This window comes from Fulvia fulva, chromosome 1 (assembly GCF_020509005.1).
Source record: "Fulvia fulva chromosome 1, complete sequence".
In the NCBI taxonomy this organism is placed as follows: domain Eukaryota; kingdom Fungi; phylum Ascomycota; class Dothideomycetes; order Mycosphaerellales; family Mycosphaerellaceae; genus Fulvia; species Fulvia fulva.
Window position 1 is genome coordinate 4,126,732 of NC_063012.1, and position 18,160 is coordinate 4,144,891.

The following is an 18,160-nucleotide window of genomic DNA, read 5'->3' on the forward strand; positions in this document are numbered from 1 at the left end:
GTTAAAATACTTAAGCGCCTAGCGCGTCGAACGAAGAAGGAACTAAAGGTCGAGACTAAGCCGGATATCGATATTAAGCCTATTAATATAGAAGCACTTCGGCGTATAAGCTAGAGGAAGGGCTATTAAGTATAAATAATATAGATGTTTAACCCGAAAGAAAATCTTAATAAGTAAGTCGCGCGAGACCCGCTATCCGCGTATATACTAAAGGCTTTCGGTATAAGAGCGAAACTAGTACTAGGAGGTAGCGCGGCGATGTTAGTAGATACTAATACTTAATAAAATATAGATAGATAGGAGGAGCCCCGGGGTAACTATACCTAGCGGTAACTTAACGCCTCTACTATATTAGCTAATAACTATTAACGTTTTATAAACGGTAAGGACAAAGACTAGGATCCTATCCCTTTATTACTAGTAGAGTTTAGGGAAATAGCTAGGCTATTTAGCCGTAAGGAAGTAGATAAGGTCCTACCGCGACGGCCTAGCGTAGACTATAAGATTAAGCTAAAGAATATTTAGATACCGCTATTTTAAAGACTATTATCACCGTACCGGCGTACATTACTTAAACCCGCGGGCACGTACCTAGACCTCGCGCCCGCTAACTAATCCGACTAGCGGCTTAGCGCCTATATATAACTCTCGCGCCCTCCGCGCCTCTCTTAGATAGAATATCTATTCGACTTATACCTTACCCGACTACGTACTTATACCTACTTATAACATAACCGCTTTAATAAGAGTAAGTAGTACCGTATTGCGATATATCGCTTTATAGACTACTACCGGCGCTATAGCCGGCGTATTATACCGGTAAATAGTACGTTCTTATCTTCGGTAGCGTCTAGTTTAGAAATCAATATAACTAAATATTATTAAGAAGATCTCCGTAAGTTTAAGGACGATATAAGAGTCGTAAAGGCTATTATAGTAGCTACTAAAGTTACTTCTAATAATAGATAGATAGATTTGTTATTCCCCTATTCTAGGACCCTATTCGGCCTATATAGGTATATATCTATTATTATATATAACGGGAAACCCGAATAGGTAAAAACACTTCCCGCCCCCGACTTCTCCTTATCTAGAATAGCTTTCCCTCTAAACGTACGTAGTCTATATTACTACCCCGTTAGTCCCCGCCCGTAGCCGGTCTCGTCCCGCTACGCCGTGTCCTCTCTTCCTATACTACTCCTACTAGGCGGTACTATTCTAGCTAGCCCTTCTCTAGTATCTAGTTTATAATACGCCGTAGGTCCTTAACGTTATTAAGAAGTGCCCTAATCGTCGAGTTCCTTACCTTTACTATCTACTCCCCCCTTCCTAGCGACTACCTCGGATAGACGAGGAGTACGTACCGTACGTTCTAGGAGTAATAGCCGTAGGGGTAGCTAGTATTCGTATATCCTAGAACCTTCCTCTATAATAGGTACCCCTAGAGGCCGATATGTTCGCTTTGTAGTTAGGTTACTATACTACTCTATACCCTCGTAAGGCGGTAGTAGATAAGCTTTAGGGGGTGCTTAACCGCGGGTTTTGTAGCTAACTATTCCTTAGGTTGTCCCGCTAGCTAAGGGCGTCTACTATGCTCTATACCCTAGTTATTCTACCTCTCTTTCTATAGTTACTCTATAAACGATTTCTTACCTTCCTATTATATTACTAGCTTTTTGTCCCTTACCCGGTAGTTCGGCTCGTTTCCGGGTCGAATACCCTTATACGCTAGTACTAATTTGCGGGCCCTTACGACTATACTAGTAATAACCTTCTATACTAGGTACTATACCGACTTACCTAAGTAGGAGGTCCGTAGTCCCTAGATATATAGGTCGATCGGCGGTATAGCGGTCTCGTACTTAAGTATTCTTATTAGTATCGACTTATATACCCCGGTAACCTTCCTTAGGCATTAGTTTTAGATCTTCGCTAACGGCGCGACGAGTCCCTTTAATAGATAGGCCCTCTCGCCTAAGGACTATACTTAGCTACTATAGGTAAGGACTGGCCGTATAATAGCCGTATATAGAAGTCGTGACTACCGAAAGTCCGCCCCCTATATAGACGTAGTAAGCCTCTAGTATAATACTATATTCTGTTTAGCTTTCCGTAATATTACCTATACGTACTTCCTCTACCGTAGCGCCGGGTCTACCTAGAGTCCGAGGATCCTAAGCTAATTTACTAGGTTAGTCGTATACCTCTATATCTAGATAGAAGCTTATATATTATAGAACCGTAGCCGGCGCGTAAAGTGTATCAGATTGTAGTTTTCTAGGGTAAACCGAGCCCCGTACCTCCTAGCCTAGTCCTCGTAGATCTTATACTTCTCTTCTAGTAGCCTATAGTTCTTCTTAGTCGAGGAAGACTACGCTAGGATATTCGTATCGTCTACGAAGCCGCTCGTAGCGGTGTTCTAGGACTCTAGGGCTAGGAGTAGCGTCGCTATAAAGAAGAGGAATATAATAGGTACTAGCGTTAAGCCTTACGGGATTCTAGTATAGACTACTTGAAATAGGCTTCTATACTAGCCGACTAGGATCGACGTGCTACGGTTTTAGAGGTAGGACTATACGAAGTTAATAAGCTACTTAGGGAGTCCTTTCGACCTTAGGATATAGAGTAGCCGCGGGTATAATATATAGTCGAAGGCTCCCGATATGTCTAGACTAAGTAAGGATACTACCTTGTCCCTATTCCTATACTAGATAGCCTTTACCTAAGAGGTGATAAGTTCTATTACGGATAGCGTCGATCGCTATAGCCGCGTACCTATCTAGGTGTCCGGGAGTAGGGAGTATTTCTCTACCGCCTCGGAGAGTCTCGTTATAACTAGCTTCTTAAGTGCCTTCCTAAGAGTGTTAAGGAGCGTAATTAGGCGGTACGACTTCACCTACGTATAGTCTTCCTTTTACGGCTTACGTAGGGCTACTATCGTCGATTGTTTAAATACTATTAGGTAGTATCCGGTCTATAGGTAGGCGTTAAAGATCGCTACGACTACTAGGGCTAGTTAATCTCTATACTTCTTTAGTAGCTCGTTTAGGATCCTATCCGGCCCCGGGGCTTTCTTCGCCGGTAACTTCCTAAGTATAGCGGTAATATCTCCCTCGGACATATCCTATTAGACCGCGATACTAGGGGCTAGGGGAGTAGAGCTGCTTATATTACTTAGATTAGCCTCGACTAGGAGCGGGAAGAACTTACTAGCTAGTAGACGCGCCTTAGCCTCGGGTCGCTAACCGGGCTACTAGGCGATTATAGCGCTAGGATAGAGAAGGAGGGACCCTATATAGGGTCCTATCGGGCCCATTTCGCTAGCTTCTATATCCTCGCTAGCTTACCGGCGATTTCTTCTACTATAGCTCTCTAGCCGACTGCTTTCTCTCTCCGTATTATAGCTTTCTTCTATTAGTATACCTCCCTATATACGTTCTAGGCCTCCTCGCTATAGCTACTCGTCTATACCCGGCGGGCTCTCCTTACTTCTCTTACTATCGTAGTATACTTCGGCTTCTAGTATAGTTTAGACTATATTATTAGTTAGGTAAGCGGAACGTAAAGTAAGGTCGCTTTTCTTATCTCGTCTATTAACCCTTAGACTACCTCGTCTATCTCGTCTTTACTATTATATTACTACTACGCGATCTAGACTAGCCTCTCGGAGTCGTCGAGGTACGCCTAGATATTAGCCTAGTAGGCCTTTCCCTAGTTTAGCTTAGGGGTTCTTACTAGTATATATTATATCTATGTCGTAATAGAGGTCCTAACTAGTATATAGTCTAACGATGCCTCGAGTTTATGTTCGATCCTATAGTAGGTTACTATATAGTAGTAGCTATCTAAGATCTAGGAGAGGTCGATCGTGCCTTAGAGTCCCCCTCTCTTCTAGGTACCTAGGTCCTTCGGGGTATTAAGGGCAATTACGTTACTCGCTATTAAGTCGAGTACTCCGTCGGCTATAGGGTACGGCTATATAAGGCTTTCCTAGGAAGAGTAGTATATATTAAAGTCTCCTACTACGATATAGCACCCTTGTCTCTTAAGCGTACTGTCTAGGTGTCTATAGACCCTAAGGTCGCGGCTAGACCTCGAGGCTAGCGGTTATATATATAGGTTGTGTATCTAGGTACTACCTACGTAGAGGGAGGTAATATCGCCCCCGCCTTCTTCGTCTACGTAGTATACTACCTTCTAGTCGGATTCTAGTATGTCCTTACTAATATCGAAGCACGTACGGGGTCTACCGTCGCCTCGTAGGTATGTCGTATAGCCTAGTAACTTATAGGTCGTTAGTCTCTTATAGTACGGGTTAATCTATAGCTCCTAGATTGTAAGGACGTAGTAGACGCGCGGGTCCGCCTCGTGTAGGAAATGGTTCTAGACTATATCCTTACTATAGTTAACGTTATACTAGATAATACTAAGCGTGTCGAGGCTAGTTATCGGTATCGACAATTATTTCCTCTATATCGTCCTATGTCCTACTACCCTATACGTCCTAGTCTACGCCTATCGGCTATATACTAAAGGGGAGCCGGGCCTAGTTGAATTCCCTCGCCGTAGCTAGTAGAGCACGTAGCCTCCCGTACGCCCTAGGTTACGTATCCTTTATATAGTTCTCGGCCCTAGGGCGCTTATACCCGACCGCCGCTAGTTAGTTCTAGTATAGGCTAGCCTTACGGTCGCCGTAGAATCTTAGGGCGACGGTTCTGTTTGTAATTGCCTTGTTTTTCGCTAGTTTCCGCTATAGGCATTCCGCGCTATACGATAGGTAGTACCCCGGACAGTTCGCGTACCGTCTCGTAGTCGATGTATAGTCCCTAGATATATAGTCTCCTATATAGTTCGAGTAGGCCTACTTATTTATGCACGTATAGGTTTAGTGTCTATACTATTAGTATTTGAAGCATTAGAGGACACGAAAGGATAAGGAGTACTTTTCTACTGTCTTAAGGCTATATTACTAGACTAGGCCTTGTTCTATCGCTAGATCCGCCGCTTTCGCGTCTTATAGCTATACTATTAGCGCCGAGGCCTTCTTGCCTTCTAGCCATTTCCTATAGAGCCAAGTCGCCTTCTAGATTAGAGAGTTAAGAGTGACCGGGTTGTCCTCTTAGAGAGCGCGTAGGTGACCCTAGTTAGTTAGGTCAAACTCCTTAGGCATATCGTAGACTAGGATCGTAAATTGTTTCGTTAAGACCTTCGCTAATGCCGTAACCTTAGATGCCTACTATAGCTATACCTCTAGGTGCCTTCTAGTAGTAGTAGAGCTAGTATAGATCTATAGAGTGCCGTTAGACTATTAGTTCACTACGACTACCCCTAGTTAATTAATTCGTTAGGCGAGCTCCTTATTCGATAGCTTCGTAACTTCGGCCTAGTCTTCCTTTACTATAATACGGATCGTAACTATATCGTACGTTAGGCGGGGGCCTAGTATCGATACCGTAACCGATACCTAGCTATAGGGGTGTTGATTCCGGGTGGCCTTACTAATCGCTTAAGACGTCGTCCTTATTTCTTATTGCCCTCGGCAATACGATAGTATAAGCGCCGTACGTAGCTAAGTGATTATCACCTATAGAGACCGGTATAGGAGCTAATCGTTAGTTTCTATACTTTTTACGTCCTCTATAAGTTGCTACTAGTTATCTTAGGGGAGCTTCGCCTATAGAGCCGTAGGCGCCGGTAGTACCGTAGCCTAGGCTACTATTGCCTAGGAGTTACCTAATACAGCTAGGCACCTCCGCGGCGTTTAGAGCTAAAGAAACAGGGTGAAGGGAACTTTAAGCTATCTAAATTAAATAAGGTAGAACTCCCTTAATTCTAGGGGTAGTGGCCTGCTTTATAGATCGTTAAAATGACCTTAATAAGAGCTTTCGAATATGTCGTGTTTAGCGATATTAGGGTACTATAATCGGCTCTCTAGTAGTATATCTAGTGTCCTCTATAGTAATAATATAGTATTAATAGAGTTTCTCTATATTAGAACCTAGAAAAATATACTCGAAACGTTTAGAACTAGTAGTAGAACTAGCTTAATAATAAGACTTACCTTACTCGTAAAGAATAGGACGCTACCTTAGTAGTAGCTCTTTAGAAGAAGCTTAAGTAAGCTAATTATTAGCCGCGGACCCGACCTAATTATATCCTATCCCTAGGTATTATATTACCTATAGATATTACCGGTGTTTAGGCTATAGTCGTAATATAGCATTAGATAGATACCGCCTTTACTAATAACAAAATAGCCGCTATATAGCGTATAAGTATCTATAAGCGACCTTAGTAGCGACTATATACTAAATAAGAGCTTTATAATCAATTTGGAGTCCTATCTAGAAGCTAGTATAATTACTAGTATTAACGAGCTAAGGGCTCCTTTAGACCCTAGAATTTACGCGATAAATCTCGTTAACCTTTAGTAGTTAATTACGTAGTAGAGATATATAGGGGTACTACTAAGATATATAGAGCTAGGAGGCGACCTTAGTAGCGAGGTAGGATTTATAAAGGAATCTCTCTATAAGGTAAAAAAACGAAAATCTAAGAATTTCAGATTTATTATTTCTTAGGATCTTAGTATATATTTTACGGCCCGCGGACCGGTAAATATATATACCTACGCGTAAGCTATTCTAAGGTTACTAGGCGCGCTCTTACTTACTAGGGTAGTTAGTTATCTATACTAGTAGCTAGAGGTTACTAATATATAGTAAGTATATAGTTAGTAGACTATATAATAGGCTATTACTAGAGGTACTTACGCTAATTTAAAGAAGTCGAGCTATATATAGTAGTAGATTATAAGTTTATAGATTAATAGGTTAATAGATTAATAGGTTAATAAGGTAATAGAATAATAGGGTAATAAGGTAATAGCGTAATATTACTACGGTTTAAAGAATAAATAACTTAAGAATAAATAACCTAAGAATAAATAACTTAAGAATAAATAACTTAAGAATAAATAACTTAATAATAAATAACTTAATACTAAATAACTTAATAATAAATAACTTAATAATAAATAACTTAAGAATAAATAAATAAAGAAAGAAGGAGATGTATAACTAGAAGATATATATACTATTAATACTAGTACTATCTATTGATCTTACGGCTCTTTAGTTAAGTAGTATAATACTCCATATTTAAGGAAGGCCTATAGGGTAACATCCGCTTATATCTCCTTTATATAGTACTTATTCTATTATCGTCCAAGTAATAGGAAAGCCTATATTCGAATCACAGAAGAGCTATCTATTATTTTTATAAGAATAGGCGACTTTTTATAAGGAGGCTATATCGCTCGGCTATGCGGATATCGCTCCGCGGCGGCGATGTAGATTGAGATTGTCGCTCGCCCGGGGCAAGCCCTGCGCTCACTTTAATAAGGACGAAGGCCTTTCAACGTATCATTTTACTACCAACAGTGTCGGCGAACGATCTCGATCGCGACATGAGCTGATGTAGTGCACCACGCCACCATCACCACAGCATGGAAGGCCGGTCACTTATCAGTCGCAATAACTTACACGTCTAGCTACCATGTTGGCTGTTTGGCCCGCCAGTGCTTTCAGCTCCAGGATCTCGTACAGGCGACAACTGCGACGTACAGACTTCGGCTGCCGGTACCAACGTTGAGCTCGCAGCCCATGTCAATGGCGTGACGGGCGCCTGTCAAAGCTCAGCCACATGCAGGACCTCCACCTCCATCTACATTCTGGAATTGGCATGTGAAAGTGCCGCATATCAGTCACTACAACGTTCGTTGGGCATAAAGCACGCAACAGAGGCCTCGCAATCGGTCCATTTCAGATCCACAGTTGAACCGCTTGGTGCACGGAGACTTGGTTGGGCAGACTAAGTTGTCAACAGCTCTGGATGCTCCACACCTCCAACTCATAGGCTGTGGTTACACCCGACTCTCCACCACGTTTTGACAATATAGGATCCGGGCCTACTTCCTGAAGTGCCGTCCAAATCCTGGAGCTGTGGACAGTCATCCTAGAGCGCATCACGGACCGCTGCTAAGCGAAGGCACCATTGTGTCTATACAAACACCTCACCTCAATACACATTGTACCTTGGATGACGGCATGGTGACCATAGGTATGGAGACACGTATTGCTGCCCTCGACACATCTGCTCGAGCTTTATCAGAAGAATCCTTCCGGCATGCACGCCAGCTGGTACATGCAATCTTGCCTAAGAAAGGAGCGAATGCAACTCCATATGGAGAGCGCAGTCCCCTCGACTGGGGAGCATATCAGTTGGTGTATCCTTCCTGATACTGCGTAGCGCGAGCGCTTTATGCAGGTCATGCATACCCGCCGCAGTTGTTCGCCTTCCAATCCTGGCATCGGCTATTCAGACCAAAGTTGAGAGGCCTGAGGCTTATCATACCTTCTGCGTGGCTGTCAACGATACATTGGCCCACCCTACAGCACCCGATGTCGTGCAGCTAGCTGGGCCGAGCGCAGCCGATACAGGGCAAAGAGAGAACAATCTCTTCTGCAAAGATGGACCACGTTTCCGCTCGACCACAATTGCCGACAACTGGACTCTACAACGAGGGACGACTACATGCGAATACCGTAATGCTGATGAATGTGTGTAACATTTCCAGCTTCTCGTACTCACCCAGCCCAGATTACTGGTATAAGCAGCCCCCAGCAAGCGTTGGGTAAATCTTTGTCACTTGGACGTTTGCCACACACCAATCTGCAGCGGCACTTGACGGCGAGCTACATCGACGACAGCAACGCCTGCAAGCGTGAACAGCTCTCGGGGCTGCATATTGCACACGGATACAATTGCACCGAGAGCCATCTTTGTGTGGCGATGATGTGCTGAGAAGCCGCGACCACTCCTCGCATACCAAAGCTCCAGTACCGCCCCGAACAAGGCGATGGAACGCCGTGGCCGCCACACGCTCGAAGACAGGCAGCATTAGCAATCGCCATGAGAGTGGTGCGGTACCTTCGACTCTGCTAACGCGCGCGAGGCCGGGCGTGCAATAGTACTTCTACGTCTAGGGCGATTAACACGCTCCACCGTCATTCCCTATGGCTGATCCGATTCTTGTATTGACTGCAGCTTTTCTTCCACAGCCTTCGGAACAGTCTGAGAGACAGGCCATCCTCATTTGTACCAACTCCCCGAAAATATCGGCTTGCAGCCTGTCCGGCTATGGGTCCAAGACGAACGTACGTAAAAGCATGGTCTCCATGGCAAGTAGCTGGGAGGGATTCAAGGTTGTGTCATGGGATTGTCATCAATATACGAGGTGCCTTCTGCTGCATTCGATGAGGGACGCGAATGGACGGGTGCCACTGCACTGACAATGAGAGTTGAACCTGCTGGTAGCCTAACCGACCCATCCTGACATCGACATAGACGCTGATACCTTCGTACATGCTTTTAATCATTACCAACGTCGCTGAGGTGTGGGCTGAACTGAACGTACAGCTTTTGTCAGCACGTGACCAAAATGATTGGCTGAAAGGTTTTGGCCAAGACAATTAGCCTCGGCTCGTGTCGAAGGCCATGCCTACCCTACCCTCCGACTATGGTTGCTACTACACTGCGTAATATAGAAACAACCCGCTACAGATCACGTCGGCCGGAGCTTCTTCCTATTGTCCGAGCAGTGTAGCTTACATATGAGCAGCACCGTACCGCTGCATTCACGGCGCACGTTCACAGCGCCGCGCAGTACCAATTTCATACTCCAATCGCCATTACACACTGAGAGACCTCAAGCGTCCACGGAAGGTCTCATGCCCTTGGTCCTTTTCTCGAACATGACCTTTGTAACCCTCATATGGAAGACGACGATTCAACAGTTGGGAATCCTGCGTAAGACATCCCGGCTGGTGTGCGGTTGTAGACTCGTTGCGATTCCTAGGCCATGCTTTCCATCTCCCAGGACTTGGGTTGTCTTGGGGAGCGGCTGCGAACGGTCATTACGAAGATCGTAATCTCAATGTCTATCGGATACATAGGTCGCTGCTGGCTCTATCACGATCGTCGCAATGACATTCCGCCATGACGGCTCGGCGGGCACAGTAGCGAGCTCGAGCATCTTCGTTGCGAAGAAACCATGCAATGCACCATTCATCCATATTTACCCTGCTGGGTTTCATTTGCTTGTCGCCCTCGAAAGCGCCCTGCTATACATGCCACCGTCGGTGGCGGGCCACACTTTGCCATGCATGCATGTATGTACACCTAGAAAACGAACGTGCCTGCACCTCAAAAGCTGCAGCGGGTATCTTTTTCACCCACCAAGGTGATCTCAACTCTCATCTTGCCAGAAAGCTCAAACTCTGCTAACCTTTCCAGTCCCCTCAACCCGACCTCAACTGCCACCTCCTCTGAAGTTCCTGCGCTCGTCGCGTAGCCTCCGCTCGTTGCGCTGCTTGAGCCTGGGCCTGGCTTGCTGCGTAATCTGGAAGTTCATTGTCGATGGGACTGACGACGTCATCTTCCTCTGACACAGCACTCGGCGGCTGCAACCACAAATCAATACCACCCATCGCCGTGTCTAACCTTTGCGCCGCGAACGATTGCCCTGCGTCTAGCCTCACTGGTGCAGGTCTTCGTGGATCGTGAGGCATTTGTGCGAGTTGTCGCAGAGCGTGCATAGTCGTGGGCGTTTCTTGAATAGGCGAGACCAGGTCGGTGGATACTGGAGCTTGAGGTGTCGAGAACGGCCTGGCTCCTGTGGCACGACTTCTTCGAGGCGATTCTTCTGGCGAGGTAGGGCTTCTGAAGGCTTGCTCCGGCCCAAGACCGGCAGTAGCTTGCACGAAAAGGTGGAATTCTTCCTCGTCCGTGAAGGTCGCCTCTACATTGCTCGCCGCGCCTCGCGCTCGTCTCCCGCCAGAAGGCGGATAGGTTGGTGTTCGTGGTAACATAGTCAGCGGAAGGTCATCCTCAGTGTCTGACATATAGAAGGAGGTCTGCCAATGGCTCGCAGAACTAGGCTGTGAGACTGCTCGCGGAGCAAGAGACAGCTCATCCGGTGCGCTGTATGAGCTCTGTGCATCGTCGTACGGGCTCATCTGAGGGTAGAGTAGTGCAGGGTCCGCATCTGCTCTTTGTGATTGCGGATACTCTCTTGCAGTAACACTTCGAAATGCGCCTGGCCGATGACGCCCTCGCGACTGAGCAGGCTTCGAATTATTCTCGTTCATAGATGACCGCAGACGCCATCTATGCGGTTCTTGTCTCGCCACGGGAAGAGGCTCATCCTTTACGTCCTGCCAGTCCCTGGGCCGATACGGCAGTGGCACATCAGTCCACTGATTTCGCGTTAAAGGCCCAGTATAAGAAGCAGGCCTTGCCAGTTTCGACTCCGATTGTGGCAGGTGAGAAGAGCCGCTGTTGTAATGGTGGAGCCGTTCGCGATAGTGTTCATGCCTGCTCTGTTGGCGAAGATCCATACAGCTTGCTGTAGCAAGCCACCGGCTCAAGTGCAAAGTCCCAGGGCCAGCCTCGCCCGGATCGGTGGGACGTGGATAAGATATAGGACCAACGTCTGCTCCCACATCATTATACGACACGGAGCTACGGCTAGCCTCGGTCGCAAGCGGCTGTCGCATGGCAAATCTCCTCATCAATCGGGTAGTGGAGATGTGTGTGTAAGAGTAGTGCAAGTGAACCACACATGTCGCATTCGGTTCGAGCGGAAGGGTCCTGTCCCCAAGGGAAGCTTACTCGATCCTGCTAACGCTGCTAGAGTCGCGGAGAGGCTGCCGAGAAAGTGTCGCGCTGTCAGTTGTGTGGGCGACTATGTGCACGTATACCGCCACACGTCCACCGACGGGCATGCTTTGGCTTGAGGGCGCGGAACGACCTCCTATTCTCGGACGGATCCTAAACTATGATGTGAGCACTGATGAGCGGGCGCCATCCGCCATGAACAGACAGAGTTCCAGGGTACATGAGCCTTCGAGCCTTCAGTGAGAGGCACCAAGGGACCAGCTTCACCTTCACCATCCAGATTGGATCTGGAGGGATCGGGCTTGCGCTTACGGTGCCGCTCCGCTGCCGTCTCGGAAGTCAGTCGCGACTGTGTTTGTACTATTGTAGCGCCAAACGGCGGTGTAAGAAGTGGTATGGCGATGTGTAGGATGAAATTTCGCCTGTGTTGGATCGGTCGAGAATAGCAGACGCGGTGGCTGTGGTTGCTCGTATCCCGGCAGGAACACACTTTAGCCGTCCTTCCAGCGATCACTAGCGCATCCGCAGTCTATGCGATGCTGTCTGGCGATGAACACTCAACTCGCCAGGCTCCTCGGTGACCTTCATGACAATGCCTACGCTCGGGTGCCGTTTTGCATCGCTGCTCTGGCCTTGTCGTATTGCATGATGCGAGGTGTAGCGTAGGTGTTGCGTTGTGCTGCGTGTGGAGGGCATGCGACTTAAGCTATCTAGCCATTCCAAAAATAAACCAGCCGAGACTTATGTTAGACGGTCCGAAACCCGCATAGCATATACGAGCACTGCGCTGATGAGTGATCCATGCGGCGTTAAATATTTGTTATCAACATTCTGCACAGCTATGTACTCTCTGAGCCTGAACTGTGCTACAAGAAGAAGCCTTGGTGCTGGACCTCACGGATAACAGCAATGTTCGTAGGCCAGTTGCAAGCAAATATGCGCGCGAAAAAACCGATCTGACGCCGAGACTCCCGCAGGATATTCCCGCAGGGTAGCGTTCCTTGTTATGATAACAGTCGCACCTTAGATGTCCTGATCATCACCTGGGTCGTTGCTGTTCGTTGGGCTAGGAGGATCGGAGTCCTCAGCGTCCGAGGCAGCATCTTCGCCTTCACCCTCGCTGTCAGTGTCATCGAGATCGAGATCCTCTTCATCATCGTTCGTCACTTCGTCTTCGGCCCTTGTTGCATCAACACCTTCGGTCTCTGATTTGACGTTGCCAGCAGCATGGTCCTCTTTCAACTGGTCGAGCTCCGCCTCTAGAACGTCCTGGAAGAGCCCATCGAGGTCGGCAATGGCCTCATCGACTTTGAGTCGAAGCTGGCGCTCCTCACGAGACATCTTCATGTCGCCCTTGTGGACGCCAACCAGTGTCAAGTAGTCCTTCTGCATCCGCACAAACACGCCATCCGCTTTGTCGAGCATAGTCTTCTTCACTGACTCGCACAGAGTCAGTAAGCTTTGGCGAACGCCTTTGGCAGCGCTGTCGAACATGAGGCTTTTCTCTGTTTCAACATGAGCAGCCATTCCGGCTTTCATCCTTGCGTAGCTGCCCCTGCCTGCTTCATTCGTGCAGTACTCGTACGCTGGGTTCATGGCCTGTGCGATCGCTGGCGTGAACTCGCGATTGATCTCCCTCTGACCCTCAGTGATACTATCAACTGCGGCTTGAGCGAGATCTCCGAAGATCGCGGAGTACGCATCGAGCTGAGTTCCAAGCATGGCGATTCTGGCCAAGCCGTGTCCTTTCTCTCGGGTACGAGCCTCTACAGCACTGTGGAATTGCTTGAGGACTGTGGTCGCAGATCTCTTGAACGTCTGTAAGATGTGCGGCAATCGACGCTGGAAGGCTTTCTCCCAGGCCGAGGCCAGTTGCTTGAGAAGCGGTTCAGTCAATTCGCTGTTGAAGTCGCGATGACCCTCTAATAGCAGAATGTCAGTGCATGTCACTTTCACTTCAACGGAGCAGTCTTCACTTACTGGCGCCGGCATAGACGCCGTCACGACGCACAGTCGCTTTGTAAGTCATGTAATGCAGGCCACCATCGTTCTTATGGGCACCCCAGCCAGCGGAGGTCGCTTGAGCACCATCAACGGCAGATTGCACAGCAGGGTCCATCTTGTCGAATAGCTGTTCGTGTAGGTTCTCGACAACATCTTCCAACGTGACCGTGACAACCTTGTCGAGAGCCTTTTCGAGATCCTTCAGCTTGCGGCTGAGGAAGGCCTTTTCGGCGTCGCGTTGCTGAGAGGTCAACTTGACACCGGTTCCGTCATCCGATGCCCAGAGGGCCAGCGAGGTTATTAGGCTCGTGAGGCTATTGAGGAACCGTCGGCACCCGGCGTTTCGACCTCCTACTGTGAGTGCCTTGCAGTGAGCTTGAAGTTTCGGTATTTCGGTCACGTCTTTGTGAGTGAAGCCGGCAACGGCATTATCTTTCTTCAGCCGGCCGCAGAGCTTCTGATACGCGCGACTGCTGACACAGAACACAGAGAGGCCTCTTGCGACTTGGTCGTAGTCTCGAATGTCTTCGTCTGGATTGAAGTTGTCCGGGTCCTCATCAGCCGCCGCCTCCTGGTCAAGGTCACGGATCCCGGCCGCGAAGTCTTGCTGAATGGCGCCTCGGGAATAGTCGTTCCTGCCTTTGATGCACCTGGCGCTGAGCTCTGCATCAACTTCGTCTTCCTTCACCTGGAGGCCGTCCAATTCGTCTTCCAGCTCGGTGATGCGATCATCTAAGGTGCGCTTCTCCCGTCGCATGTCCTTCTTGAGCTGTTTCAACTCATCTAGCTTCGCTGTCACGACCTCTTCGGTCAAAGGCTCGCTCGACAACCCCTCCTCTGGCTGTGCCTCCGATTGTGCGTCGTCGCTCTTGTTGTCTGAATCGTCATCGGAGTCTACAGCTCGACGTCGACGCTTCTTGGCGCCACCAGCGGAAGATCTCTTGCGCTTCTTGTTCGTTGGGGCGTACACGGTCTTACCGTCTCCAACTTCATCAGCCAGGTTCTCCCACGATTCGATCTTGTCATCAATGTCCTCCATGGCATCGTCGTGGTTGCTTTTCTTCTCAACAGCTGCTCTCAACTGCTTCTTGATCTCTCGACGCTGCGACACTATCTCGTCCATCTTGGTGTCAAGCTCCGTTGTGTCAATCCCCAGACTGTCAAAGGCTTCCGTACGTGAAATATCGTCTGTCTTGCTACAGATGAACGTGACGGCGTTGTATGTTCCATCGAACTTGAGCTGACGCTTGAAGGTGTTACCCAGGAGAGTCTTTGCTGCTTTGTCGTCGACTGCACGGTTGATTGGTGCCAGAATCCACAGACCGGTACACTCTTTCATGTAACCCTCGGCGACGGCTGCTCGGGCAGCGTTCATGTCATGTACACCGGGTAGATCGACAATGACGGCGCCGGTAGACAATGCATCGGCTCTGGTGTAGATCTTGACAACCTTGATTAGTGGCCATAGTTCAAATTTGCGCTTGCCCTGGTTCGATGCCACGTTGCCGTTCTTGTCGAGCTTCTCTGTTCCCTTCTCTTTCGAGTCAACGTATTGCTGGAGGCGCTTATAAAAGGCACTTGCATCAGATTCGTATATCTTGCGACTCTGACCGAGCACATTCTTAACATGCTTGTGGGTCATGAGGGCGTGAGGATTGGTGCGAGTAAGATCGTCCTTTGTGAGCTTGTGATACACTGCACGAATCTTGGCGTAAGCAACACCTGCATCAGATTCCGGGTTCGATATCTCGCGCGAAATGTTTCCGGACTCGTCGATGATCTCTTTGTAGAGGATGTGAAGCTCTTTTTGCCAGTCTTCAGGACGAATGAACTCGATTTCAGCTCGATACTTCATCCTTGGATTTGGGGAGTCATTATATGACATCTCTGTGACGACTGCTGTACACGCACGCATGCAGTTTGTGGGCACAAGGCGTTCTTCTTCGAGCATAGCGTTGATCACACTGGACTTCCCAGCACCTGTATTGCCGACAACACCAATGACCGTACGCGTTCGAGCTGCATCCTTACGAACGGTGTCAATTTGTTTCAACCAATTGGTGGCGTCTTCATTCGCCGCAAGCTCTTTGAGAGGAAGCTCAAGCTCGGAAAGTGCCTTCAAGCCTGCTGCAACGCCAGCTTCAAGTCGCTCTGGTGTCGTCTCATTACTCAACTGCTGAAGGAACTGGCCGCAAGGTGCATGTTGCTCCGGCTCGCTCTCTTGGGAGGCTGCGAAAGGGTTGTCTTGCTCTCGTGGAGCGTACGCCTGGGTCTCCTCTTCCGGCTCTTCTTTGGGCTGAGCAGCGGGTATGGCAGCCTGACCAGCAGTGACGGAGGTTGGCGATGCCAGTGGGTGCCCTACAAACAGAAGGGTGTTAGCCATACTGGAGAAGCTCGTGGCAGTGTCTCAGACTGTAGTATGAATCATGGAGTAAACGCCGCGTGCAGCGCTTGTCTCGCGTGTCTCGCGGTAGTCTAAGCCACTGCACGATTGCTAGTACCATTCAGTTACGTACCTCGGTAGGTAGGAGGGAGAGGGTCGACATTCTCCGATTGCTCGGCCTTGATAGACGTGGCCGAAGGGTGTGGCACGCGGTCCAGATGATTGGGAGGGGCATTGTAGCTGGCAGCTGGCTGGTTGGACATTGCTGCTGCATTCAGCTTCATGGCGGGCACAGGCGAACGAGAGGATGGCGTTGTCAATTGGCGGTTGACCTCGTGCAAGGGTGGTCTCGGGCTGTTGGACATAGCGGAGTTGAATGAGGGCGCAGCAGAAGAAGCTGCTTGTGAAGATGGTGGATCCGGCTCGCGAACGGCGGCCGTGAGGACCAGAAGGCGGTCTTGTGTTGGCAGCGCCGACATGGTGGTGGCAGGTGTAGGAGTGGTGGAGTCGGCCATTCTCAGCGATATATCAGTCTCGTCGCCGACAGCGCATTGGTTTTTGTAGGCGTCGACTATCTTGGAGATGGGAACTTTACCATGCGCTTTCACCCTGTGAGGTGTACTTAGCAGCTGTGTGTCAATTGTGGAGGCATGCGTCTTACCAAACCCAGTCTTGCAGGTCGACGATCTCATTACTTGAGAATGGGCGATGATGTTTCCTTACAGCTACCACCAGTCGACCAGCTTTGCGGAAGAAAGCCTCGAGGTCTGGCACCGCATCGTGCAAGAGATGCTGCACCTGGCCCCGTTTCGCACTTTCCTCCATGGATGTCATTGCGTCTGCCTGGCGATGAGGTCACAAGCGTGTACGTGCGCGATTGTCACGTTGTCCATACACGAGCCGTCGCAAGCAGGAATCCCATTAAATATCGGAATCCTGCTCATCGGGTGCAAGTGAATGCAAGTGCAAGTGAATGCAATGCAAGTGAATGCAATGCAAGTGAATGCAATGCAAGTGAATGCAATGCAAGTGAATGCAATGCAAGTGAGAAACGTGAAGTGTTGTGACTGCCGACGCGCCGCGCGACTTAGACACGTTCGCGTACTAGAAGTCTGACCCGGAACTTGCACTGACTAATCACGGCACGTGACATGCACCTGCATGTGATATTACCTCACCCATTTGACACGGGATCGCTCTGCAACTTGATGTGACATTTCCTAAGGTATATACAATCTGAAAATTTCATATAATTAAATAATTCAACTTCTAGGATAGTGTCTTCTTGCGTTTTCTCCTTCTATATTCTTTAGGAACATGTTCCTTAGTTAGTATTATTTCTTAATATAAAGAAACGTTAGAAATATTAAATGCTATATTATATTACTCCTTATTCTTTTTACTAAAGCTTCTAAGTATTATTTTAATTGTCGTTATAACTATTTACTTTAGTAATCTTCTTTCTTTCCTCTACCTAAGCTTTCTTCTTAGTAGCCTTCTCTAAAGTAGTATTCTCCCTCTCTTATAATTGTTAATAATATAATTCCTCTTTAGTAGCCTTCTCTAATACTTATTATTCTTTCCTAATTTATATTTTAGCTTAACGTAAAGTACTAGTAAGCTAAGAACACTAGTAAGCTAGGAATTCTGTCTTAGTACGACTAACTCGTATTCTTTATTAATCGTTTTCACTACTATTAAATAGAGAACTAGTGAACTCAATACTCTTATCCAATTCAGAATTGTTCTCTTTATCTTCCTAGTACGTTCGTACGTTATAGCTAGTCCGACCGTAGTTACTATACCGCCGTCTACTTAGCTAGCCCTCTTTCGTACCCTCTAATCTACGACTCTTCTTTAACTATTCTATAGCCTTTAACGACTCGACGACTATCTATAACGAGCTAACTCTATACTCTAAGACCCCGCCGTACTAGAGACGCTTTCGTTTACGAGATCGGCGCTTTATAAGAGTCTTAACTTATTGTTTAAGCTTAGAGTTACGAGCTCTAAGAAGCGTATTCTCTTATAGCA

The 18,160-nt window shown here is 47.8% G+C and overlaps 2 protein-coding genes across 2 annotated transcripts; both read right to left on the bottom strand.

Annotated features, from left to right (window-relative positions):
• Window positions 1-10,361: 10,361 nt before the first annotated feature.
• On the bottom strand, window positions 10,362-11,210 carry CLAFUR5_00855 (uncharacterized protein; the record flags this gene model as incomplete). Its single annotated transcript, XM_047900003.1, has 1 exon — window positions 10,362-11,210. The coding sequence occupies one exon, from the start codon at window positions 11,208-11,210 to the stop codon at window positions 10,362-10,364; it is 849 nt and encodes a 282-aa protein (XP_047756301.1).
• Window positions 11,211-12,762: 1,552 nt separating this feature from the next.
• Window positions 12,763-16,960, bottom strand: CLAFUR5_00856 (Nuclear GTPase SLIP-GC; the record flags this gene model as incomplete). Its single annotated transcript, XM_047900004.1, has 4 exons — window positions 12,763-13,661; window positions 13,720-16,101; window positions 16,260-16,735; window positions 16,788-16,960. 4 exons carry the CDS (start codon window positions 16,958-16,960, stop codon window positions 12,763-12,765), a joined length of 3,930 nt encoding a protein of 1,309 aa, XP_047756304.1.
• Window positions 16,961-18,160: the final 1,200 nt, after the last annotated feature.